This window comes from Nelusetta ayraudi, unplaced genomic scaffold, assembly GCF_046127955.1.
Source record: "Nelusetta ayraudi isolate G7.1 ecotype Tasmania unplaced genomic scaffold, CSIRO-AGI_Nayr_v1 ptg000068l, whole genome shotgun sequence".
NCBI lineage: Eukaryota > Metazoa > Chordata > Actinopteri > Tetraodontiformes > Monacanthidae > Nelusetta > Nelusetta ayraudi.
This window is the reverse complement of record NW_027466118.1, coordinates 309,285-319,997: the sequence shown is the minus strand read 5'-3', so window position 1 is coordinate 319,997 and position 10,713 is coordinate 309,285. Positions and strand designations below refer to the sequence as shown.

Genomic DNA, 10,713 nt, shown 5'->3' with positions numbered 1-10,713 from the left:
TGTGTCTAGACTCTAAGCCAGTCACTGAACACTGAACAACTACAGTTTTGGAGGGTGGCTGAAAACTGAGGGGTAAATATGCTGTTGTCTGTGTGTATATGGAGGGTTCTTTTTTTTTTTTTTTTTTTTACAATTAACACAATCATGAAGGTTGACATTTAAAGAAATTGAAAAGAGACTAAAAATGCCCTAAAATGGACAAACATTTGTATGTAGATTTTGTATTTGAAATCTTTCTGTTGTTGCGCTTTGTTGCAAATTTGTTTTGATTCTTTTCACACGGACAAAACAATGACAGAAATAATTTGGAATCATTTTTCCAGATGCAAACACTCACATTCTAAAGCCGTTTATCATTTTTTTTACTCAAACGCACTCCCAGCATTTGAGCATCAAGCTGTTTATTGTGCGCCAAATGTCTTTAACAACCTCGCTGTCGCCCCAGCCAGAGATTTCCGACAGTGTTTTGGAGGAGCAGACTCAGGCCCCAACAGCAGCAGCAGCAGCAGCTAAGCAAACAGGCTGCGAAAGGCCACACAGAGGGGCCTTGGTCTCTGCCCTCTCATTGGTCGGACCAAGCTTGAAAGCCTCCATTGAGCCAGTCAGGAGGAATTTGGGGAACTAATGCCAATCTCAGTTGGAGGAATTTTGTGCGAGTCTGACCTAACAGCTGACGGCAAACGTTCCGAGCTCTGCCCGCCTCCTCTCTTTCAGCCGCCTTTTCTCCTCCGGCTCTTGTGTTCCTCTCCTCGTTGAACTGTGTGAACTAACAATCCCACAGGCCGCTTTGATGGTGTCGGTCATGCCGCTGCTGAACTGGAGTGGGTCAAAGCGGAGGCTGGTGCTGAGCGCTCTGCTCATTTGTGCCATAATCTTGGAGTTAGGTAAGTGACTTTCCCCCCCCGCCCCTACGTCCTGCACATATTTTTCCTAGAAATACTAAGGAGGGGATATTTCTGCTGCTCTCATCTCAACAATCCGATTCCACTCCATGACCATGTGTTGTGTAACGTACAGTTTGAGTATTCGTGATTGATGTCCTCTGTACACTACGCGTACAGCCTGCTGCCAAGAGCATCGGACTCCACCGGCTAAGAAGCCAAAGCCGCACAAACTGAAACCAGCCAAATCGACTCCTAAAGGCCCCAGAGCTCTAGCGGCCAAACCCAAGGTCAAAGCTTCGCCCGCAGGCCCAGTGCAGACCGCCCTCACGCAGGTATTCAATGCAGCGTGTCACAATTACCTGCTAAGAGAACCTGAAACACATCTCGGCATCCGTCCCGAACACAGGTGCTCAACAGGGGGAAGTTCAAGAAAGTCGGAGACACCATCAGCGTGCGGTCTGGAGACACCCTGGAGCTGAGGTGCAGGGGCAAACCGGTCCAGTGGAGCGTCCCCGCACTGCTGGAGGAGGATCATGACGGCAGGCTGAAGTAATCGTAATAAGTATTAGTTATGCCTGTTTCAATGTTTCATTTAAGATCCAAATTGTTTTATTGCCTTATATTGCCTTGTTTCTTTGCTTATTTATTTACAGGATGACCCAGCATGAGCGATACGGCGTGCTGACGCTGGTCAACTCCACCGGTGCAGACACAGGGGAGTTCACCTGCTTCCCCATGTACTGCGAAGACGCGGACTGCAGGAGGGAGTACGACAAAGCCATCAAAGTCTTTGTCTTCTTTCCCGGTACAATGAATAAACTTTATTGGCGCTGACGCACGCATTCTGAAGGCGATACGCTGACACGAGGCAGCGCACGTTCGTGGCTAATCTTATCACGTGTGTCTCTGCATGTCTCCTCTATCTTGTCTCGTCTCGTCTTTCCACCAACCAACCAGACCCTCAGGAACTGTTTGTGCCGTCATCCGACTACTACCAGGTGATCCAGCTGAGGACCAACTGGCCCACGGTCCTGCCCTGCCAGGTGACATCACCACAGGCTAAAGTCAGCCTGCACCGCGAGCTGCCGCCGGGGGAGGTGGCGGTTGACGGGACGGACATCTCCTTCGACGTCAAGAAGGGCTTCACCATCAACCGACCTCGGCCCCATCACGCCGGAGCCTTGTTCTGCGTGGCCAGTCTGGGAAACCTGAGGCAGAGCTCCACCAAGTACATGCTCATCTATGTTCACTGTAAGTGCTGGGAGGCCTGACATATGCACCTGTTGTTTCAGACCACAACCAAGAGTTTTCAGTCAACCGTTCCGATAATCAATCTCATTGTTGGCGTTGGTATTAAAACTTTTTGCATACTTACTCATACTTTTAGTATAGTGAGTTGCTAGTTGCTGCTGCACTAAAGAAGCAAAGTTTTCAATGCAAGCTTTAACATCTTACATTGAATTCTTTCATTTCTTTTTAATGTTATCGACAGATTATTATATCATATATTGTATATTTATTGCAGACGCTTGTGAACAGCAAACGCAAAAACTTAAGTTTTCTTATTTTGCAAGATAAGAAAGACCAGACTGGTTGGATGCACACTACCAGTCGAAAGTTTGGACACACCCAGTGAATTTATTGTCTTTTCTTTCATTCTCATGACTATTGACATGCAGTTTCTCACTGAAGACAGCAAAACTATACATGAACACACATGGAATTATGTAGGAAACAATAAAAGTGTAAAATAACTCGGCCAACACGCATTATATTTAAATTCTTCAAAATAGACACCTTTCATAAAAAGCATATCTAGAGTTATTTAACATGTTTTTCTTTGCTGAATGATTACATATATTTTGCTCAGATATTTGATATGTTCAGATCTGCAGTGTAGTTGTAAAGATAAACTGATGATTTGACTGGTAGTGTAGCTGTTATCCAACAAAACAAACAAATCAGTGGGGGGAAAAAAGAACTGATGACTAATACTGGTAAATTATTGTTTTGCCATGTTGCTCGTCTGATCTCATCCACGATGGCCACCAGATCCCATGGCTCCGCCTGCCCCGGCCGTCGAGGCCTCGTCCAGCTCGGTGACAGTCGGGGAGAATCTGCGGGTCAGCTGCACCGTGGTGGGGGAGCAGGATGTGGCCGTGGAGTTCTCTTGGGAATACCCCGGACAGGAGGTCAGACGCTCGGGAAGGGTCATTCCAGTTAATGATTGAGCCTGGGCTGACTGTAAGAGTGTGCATGACAGCAGATCTGAAGTATGATGCATACATGTTAATCATTTCCCATATTGACGCATCAGATAGACGGTTCATTATTAAAGGACTCCCCAGTTAACAGCGCAGCACTTTGCCAAAGATTTTTTATGAATGATTTATTTTAAAAAACTGCAGTGCTGAACGCTCATGCTCCTCCCCCTGCTTGCAGATCGGACGTCCTCTGTACACGCAGGAGAGCGTCAGCGCCGTGGCCGGTGGAGCGCTGCGCCAGCGTTCCCAGTCTGTGCTCCTGGTGGACGAGGTGAGGGAGGTGGACCAGGGAAGCTACACCTGCACCGCCCTCAACCTGCAGGGAGCCAGATCGGTGTCCACGACCGTCACGGTTCTGCCCAGGGCCAAACCCAAGAAGAAGCCGTGAGCCGTCACAGCTGGATGATGTCAGCAGTGTCGGAGGGCGGAGATACAGTTACTGGTCACCTATAAGCATGTGATTAACATTAAGCGTCAAGGCACTGAGCAGTATTACAGTGGCAGCAGAGAGTTTTGGAATGTATGTAAATTGTGCAACTTCGTTCAACAGGTCTTTTTTATATATAGTTTTCATTACATTTTCAGGTTTGCATGCCTAAGAGTGAAGCAAAATGTATTAATAAATCAGAGAAACAGCCACAATGATAATCTGTTTTTTTTTGTTTTTTTTAACTGATTGCGTCATAGCTTTTTTTCTGCCCGTCCCCTATGCTCAATCAATCAATATTAATGACATATCTGATAAAAGAAGACACAAATATATAAACATTTCATTTTTACATGTAATATGGTGAAGCTAAAAAGAAGAAGCTCTAAGCATAATGACAACAGGATACATGGTGCAAGCATTTTGAAAAAATATTGAGTTCAGTAATTTTCAGCCGTGAGTAATTTCACTCATGTAGCTCACTCTGATTTGCCTTTGACAACGACCCACACCTGGATTGTGGTCTTGCTTCAGAGGAAGTCAAGACCTCTGCCAAGTTTAAACAGCCTGACAAGCCCTCCTGTTGTTTTCAGTAGTTCATTTCACTCAGTCCCTTTTGCAAATTTCAAATATTTTTTTTTTCTCTTCTCGTGGCCCTAATCCTCTTCCGTAGGATTAGGACCACATTTGAAAATTGCCTGGGTCTGATCTGAGGGGTAGAGTGAAAGGTTTATTGTGGATTCGTAGCAGCGCTGTCGAGGCAGTTTGACATTATATCAGTCCTGACAGAGTGTTATGATTGTTAAACAATATAAAAAATAATGTGCAGTAAAATACAGAAATAAAATGACCTAAATCTTGAAGTAATGCCACCAACTGTATCACTGCAGCGGATCTTCCCACAAACCGTTCCCTCCCTCCACTGGTTTGAGCGCTTGCACCTGCGTGCCCGCTCGCTAGATGGCGCCGCTCCACCTTTCCCAGCTCGAAGTATGTGAGCACAGTGACGGTGTCGGGGAGGTGGAGGAGAGGGAGGGGGAGGCAGTGGCACCATGCTTCCCAGTCTCTCTCTCTCTCTCTCTCTCTCTCTCTCTCTCTCTCTCTCTCCCCCTCCCTGCACTTCAAACCTGCGGGAGGGAAAAAGACTCGCAGACACTCAAACACACACAGAGTTCCATTGCGCGCTGCCTGCCTCCTCAACTCTGCGGGCCGATCACCGCGTCCTGCACCGCAACCAACTCCTGAGGAAAACAAACATCCTGCGGAGGCACCACCGGCTCTTTACATAACCAGCAAGGGACAGAGACAGAGAGAGAGGAAACTGCAGCAGCGGGGGGAACTGGCGCTCGTCCCGGAGATGTCCTGCGTGCGCAATATGGTGAGCGCATGTTTTGGATTTTAACATCGTTTCGGTCATCGGTTCGTGCACATTCAACGGGACGGTGTCTCAGAAATGCGGGTTAAGTGATGTGGGTAATGTTAAAAAAAAAAAAAAAAAAAACTTTGTGCACGCCAGAATAGACGCGACGGAATAAACAGTGGAGAGATGCAGATTTGAAGGCTTAAATGAAGACGCGTTGATCCCAGTTTGAAGCCAACAAATCAGGGTTAAGTTTTCACTGTTGCATGTCTGTCAACGCGCCTGCGTGTGCGCGCGCGTGTGAGAAAAGACAGACCAACTGAATGTGATTCATTGTTTCTTCAGTTTTGTTTGTATTCTTCCTCTATCGCAGGCACACACCATCCAAAGTATTTGTGTTTCTGCGATAGAAGGAAAGTCCTCGCAATCGGAACGACAGAGACTCATGACTGAATGACTTTGTTTTGCAAATTTATCTGCTGCCACCTTGCAGCCTTGGTGGTCTGGCCTCCTGGCGCTGCCACCCCGGCGAACCCAGTGGTGTTTGGCTGTAAATGTTTGGGTTGAAACTCACTCACTCACTCACTCACTGACTCTCACTCCAGGGTTTCTTTGCTTGCACTGGAGTGTTGGGACAAAAAAAAAAAGTGAGTGTGCATGCGTTGGTGGTTGGGTGGGTGGGTGGGTGGAGAGTTTTTGGGGACTGCCGGCCTGTTGTCGGGGAGACCAGAGGCCACAGGTGACCTCTGACCTGCGGACTCATGGAGCGCTTCAGGAGGAGTCTTTTGAGCGCGGCGGCCACGGGTGAGCGCTGACGCAAGTGAGGGGGCGCGTCACAATAGGCGGGACAATGGGACTCGGGAGCTGTCGTCGGAGGTTGTCGTTGACGGCCGTTTGGTCTAATTAAGGGCATGCAAGGAGAAGCGAGCGAGGCGACGGTGGGAATGTGCACGACAGACATCATGGAGTCACGCCAGGTATTGTTGGGGGTTAAAGTTACCACGTTAAAATGCATTCCTTCATTGTATTCAGTCCTCCACTTCATGTGAGGTGACTCAGAGTCTTGCCCGAGAGGTTTAGGTTTCAACCCAGCAGGCCTTTGTTCCCTTCACCTGCAAACATAGTTGATCAAACAGAACCGGAGATGTAAAAGATACTCGTGTGTAAACAGAAAGCCATAGGTGTTAAAGGTTAGAAGGTAAATCTGATATTTTGCATGATGCTCAATTGGAACAAGGGAACTATGCTTCAGTGAATTGGACCTGGGAGGCAGGATGTGTAATGATTGCTCGAGAACTGCAGGCAGGATCCCTGCAGTTCCTCTGTTGACTGACGACAGAGTTTGTGTCTGTTATTTTTTTGCAACTGCCCCTTTAAGTTAATGAAATCTCCTTCAGCGTCTTAAAACTAATTTCAAGCCTCTACCTGATGGATTCCTGATGGACAGCACCATCATTTGTGTCATGGATCAGTGTCTGTTGTGCCAGAGTTCATTAAGTTTAAATTGTTGAAGCTTTATAATTACAAGTCAGGAGAACATTTGGTGTTTTGGTCTCGCTGATTCGATTAAATGTTTTATATGGCGTGGATAGTTTCTAATAATTATGTATGTTATTTAGGGGAAAAGTCCAGCCTTGACTTCTTTTACTTGCTGCACTTCTCACAAAGCATGTGCTGAAATTCACAGTTTCAAAAGGCCTTTGTGATGTGCCAAAGTGCCGTGATGAGTCACAGAAGCCTCTGCGTGGTTAGTGATGGCCCCTACAGGACTGTGGAGGCAACAACAAAGCAACAGTTTCCACTGAAGGTTGCAAACAGAGGGCTAAATATGCAGTATTCAGTTGGGGATTTGGGGGATAATTTATTCTGCAAGTCTCCTCCATTGGGATTTTAGATTTTAAAAAATCCAATTTAAAATGAATATGGGATTTTTCGTTGATAATTTTAATGACTTTCAATGGCCATTGTGTGGTAAAGAAAGATTTAAAAAATTACCATAAGTTGACTGGAAAACTATACTTGCGCCTTGCATGCTTATGAGATTCCTGCATTTCATTTTACTTGGTGGGGTGGGGTGGGGTGGGGGTGGGGGGGGGATTGCTGCCGCATCCTTGCTGGCATCAAATTCTCCTGCTGTTACAGTGCAAAACCGCCTCCAGCAGCTGAAAGCCTGCTGGCCTCTCAGCAGAATCAGACAGCTGATGCGACGTCTTCAATCAGCTGTTAGACCCTCCCACCACTCCCCAACCTGACCCCACCACTAGGGATGGACGAGCTTGCCTTGAACATGTCCTCTAAGCAGCAGCAGATGATGAAACGCTAATTGTGGCTAACGCTCCCGCCACTCTGTTGACCGCGTGCTCGCAGACGGCGAGCCTGAGAGGAGGCTGAGCATTTTATCAGCAGCTGCATTGATCCAACTCTGCTATTTTGACTCCCCCTCACCCTCTCCACGAACCATCATCACACTAACACTCAGCCGAGAAAATCGATCCTTGTTTGCCACTGTTTTTTCCAGTCAGTTTCCCAGCAGTGCATGCTAACGTGCAGCTGGCCGGTGCAGCAGGGACAGTGCAGTCATAACAAGGCTCTGCTGGCCACCCCACCACCCCCCATTACCCCCTGAGGCCGGCCAGCTAATCAAACACTCATCAGGCCTTCCTTCCACTGGCTGGCTGGCTCTGTCTCCTCTCCTCAGTCGTGCTTCCTCCTCCTCCTCCTCCTCTCAGATGCGACTCCCCCGGTTCCCCATCTTCTCATTGTTCACCGCTAATCTCGGGCTTATCCTCCTCTCTTTGCCCTGTCTGTCCTCATCTCACGGACTCTCTCTAGACAAGGCTGTGCCAGGTCGCTCCGAGGGGGGAAACTCTTGTGATCTCACACTGTTATCTCGCTTGCCTGCGTCTGGACCGAGTCACTCTCCGAGCAGTCAAAGCCTCGGAAATGCCAAGAAGGATCAGTTAGGGTCGTTTATCTCAGGCATGAAATGGTCACACCGTGCATGACTTTTTCCATCAGGTGAATTTAAACAAAGCTCGCCCTGTGTGCGTGGGCCACGTTCCTTAGCTGATCGATTTTCCAGGCCGGTTTGACAGCGGCTCAGCTGAATATTTATTTATCATTATCGCGCACATGCACTTGGCTCATGTTGCTGAAGTTGTTTTTCCAAGTGCCAATTGAAAGAGTTTCCGCCCAGGTTAATCATTACCCCCCAGGTGGCAGGTGTTTACACCTGAAGATTGAGCGTTTCGGTTTATTTCCTGGTACTCTCCTCCTGGCACATTTCAAAAGACAATAGAACATGTGGTGCAGTTTCAACGGGTTTGGCAGCTGCTAACAGACTTTCCACCCCACCGAGAAATAGACAAGGTAAGTGAATAAGGTAGAAAATCTTGTATATGTGTAGGTGTATATATGCATCTATGTATTTTTTCGTCTTTGGTTGGCATTTCATCCACATGCAGACAGATTAAAACCAGAGCTGTTGGGAAGCTGCATGCTTTTTTGTTTTGATATATACTGCAAACTAGTTATTAACCATAACTAGTTTCTTTGACATCGCTTTTCATGCGTGAGTTTGTCTCTAAAATAACAGCAGATGAATTTCAGACAGAGCAGAAATAGTCAAGGTTCAACCTTTCGTGCATAACTTTTTTTCACATGTGTCCAGGTTGATGTAAAGCTACATTGCAGACGAGAGCCGTCAGACTGTGTTTTCTTGCATTTTATTAAACTTTGTGTTCCAGTGTAACATTTAGAAGTAACTCAACTTCTCTGTCAGTCTACACATGACTTCCGCTTGTGCAGCTCTGCAGTTGTTGTTGTTGTTGAACCATTTCCGTAAATGCATTTCCTCTTATCTCTTTTTGGCACATGGCAGCCTTGACATGCAGTTTAGGGTAAGGGATTTTTCTTTTCTTTTTTTTCAACCAGGGTCCAAAAAATGTAAATGTAAATGTAAAAACAGGTTCCAAGTGGTAAAAAAACAAAACCCAAGTGCATGAAAATCCACTGATCAACCGCTAATCCATTAATTATTAACTGACAGACAAACAGCCATCACAGATGGCCTATAACTGACTGTGACATGTGGGTTAGCAAACTATGTGGCCTCTGTAGTTATTTTTGGTCAATCAGCTGAACCTCATCCATCCCAAAACGCAGCCATAACAAAGTTGTCAGCAGTTGCTGTGTTATTACTGTGTTATTACTGGTTGACCTGCCACCCGAATGCCAAACAATAGCCCCGTCGTCATGGGACAAGAGGGACCTACTGACCCTCTGAGAGGAGTGGTCTCAGAGTGTAGACGGTCCCATGCCGTGACCATTGTCCCTAAATATCACCCACTGTGTGTGCAGACGGATCCGGCCGCCAAACTGTGGCACCGCTTCATTACGGCTCCATTGTGTCGCTAACGAACGTTATTTTCCTCCGTGAGTCACCAGAGGCGTGTTTGCCTCCGACTTAGGCCGCAACGTTTCTTTGTGTTTTCATCCATCGGGCCTTATCTCCCGGAAGGAGCGCTTGCATTCACCTGCCGTCCACAGACAAGGGTTCTGGTGGCGGTCACCCTGGACGGGAGTTTATGACTTGGGCTGATGGGTGGTGGTGGTGGTGGTTGGGGAGGGGATAAGAGCACGTGGCTCTTGTCTCTTTTATTTAGTCTGAAGAGTTGTAGCGCTGCCGAACAAAAGGCCACGAGTCAGAGGCCTCCGCTGCGAGTGGGCACGGCAATTTATTTTTACCCCGGTGTGGAAGCAGCAGCAGCAGCAGCAGCAACAGCCGTGGAGGCAGCTGAAGCTCGGCTCTCGCCAGCCGAATGTTTAGTTCCGACTCGACTTCCTCTCAAGAAAATCCGAGAAACAAACTTAGAGTCTGTATGAGGGATAAACAGATCCACGCGACCTGCGCAGCGTGCACGTAGGTGTTCGTGCAGAGAGCGGTGGCGGAGATTCAAGTTTGATGCAAATGAAGTAGAGGAAGTGCAACCGCACTTTAATATGAATTCAGCTCTGAGAGTTGGAAAGGAGTAAAAGGACCAAATTTGTTCGGATAATATTAAGGTTTCTTCAGCGCTTGCCATTTTGGCGCATCAGGGAAAATTGGGTTGGAGAAAACTTCTTATTGGCGAGTTGGCGTCGCACACCGTCAATCACCGGGCCTGTCGGGAGGGTTGACTTTTTTTTTTTTTTTTAGTTTTTGGGAACTCTAAATGGGCTGTAAGAGTGAGTGACAGTCCAAAGTATTGTTTGTCTTTATATGTGTCCCTGCCATAAACTGGTGACATGTTGAGAGAGAAACCACACCTTCGCCAAATGACTGCTGGGACAGGATCCGGCTAACCCCTCTGTGACCCTGAGTACAAGAGAAACAGTGATGGAAAGTGGATGGTTGGATGGATGGATGGATGGATGGATGGTGACAAACTTGTCATCTTTACAGTCCTATTTTAAACCACAAGCTTTAGAAATGCTTGTTTGTGAATATAGAGGTCTCATCCTACTGCTCCTACATAGGCCTCGCATGATGATTATTCCACTTTGCAAGCAAACATCATATTTCGCCCTCTGTTTACATTCGGCTGCTAAAACGCTCCGTATAAACTTCCTGCTAAATCTAATGCTTTGTTGTTCTTTCCACAACAACAAGCCGCCCATGAGACAGACTCTCTTTTTAACCTGTGTGGGTGTGCTGCCGCTGTCCTGGCAGAGGCATTAGTGGCCTTTGTTACATCACAAAGGGCCGACTTCCAGACCTGTGTGTCGCAAAGGTTGGAC

The 10,713-nt window shown here is 47.1% G+C and overlaps 2 protein-coding genes across 4 annotated transcripts in view; both read left to right on the top strand.

Moving 5' to 3' along the window:
- Positions 1-636: 636 nt before the first annotated feature.
- LOC142898543 (platelet-derived growth factor receptor-like protein) lies at positions 637-3,783 on the top strand. Its single transcript, XM_076041512.1, has 7 exons — positions 637-884; positions 1,062-1,216; positions 1,291-1,433; positions 1,538-1,689; positions 1,842-2,135; positions 2,937-3,076; positions 3,327-3,783. Exons 1-7 carry the CDS (start codon positions 791-793, stop codon positions 3,534-3,536), a joined length of 1,188 nt encoding a protein of 395 aa, XP_075897627.1. The 5' UTR covers positions 637-790; the 3' UTR covers positions 3,537-3,783.
- An 874-nt stretch (positions 3,784-4,657) lies between these two features.
- The window catches only part of n4bp3 (NEDD4 binding protein 3), a 61,370-nt gene continuing 55,314 nt past the window's right edge, over positions 4,658-10,713 (top strand). For 2 of the 3 annotated variants that reach the window (XR_012928616.1, XM_076041579.1), the window contains exon 1: positions 4,658-4,953. The gene's annotated coding sequence lies outside the window, so the exon portion shown is untranslated. Of the gene's footprint in view, positions 4,954-5,801; positions 5,913-10,713 lie in introns of those variants that run through there. The other variant, XM_076041581.1, reaches the window with a different exon arrangement.

Bases quoted from the DNA above. Each gene is read 5' to 3' on its own strand.
- LOC142898543 (XM_076041512.1), top strand. From the start codon at position 791: ATGGTGTCGGTCATGCCGCTGCTGAACTGGAGTGGGTCAAAGCGGAGG. The intron at 885-1,061 runs GTAAGTGACTTT...CTACGCGTACAG, and splicing joins TGCCATAATCTTGGAGTTAG to CCTGCTGCCAAGAGCATCGG. The intron at 1,434-1,537 runs GTAATCGTAATA...ATTTATTTACAG, and splicing joins GATCATGACGGCAGGCTGAA to GATGACCCAGCATGAGCGAT.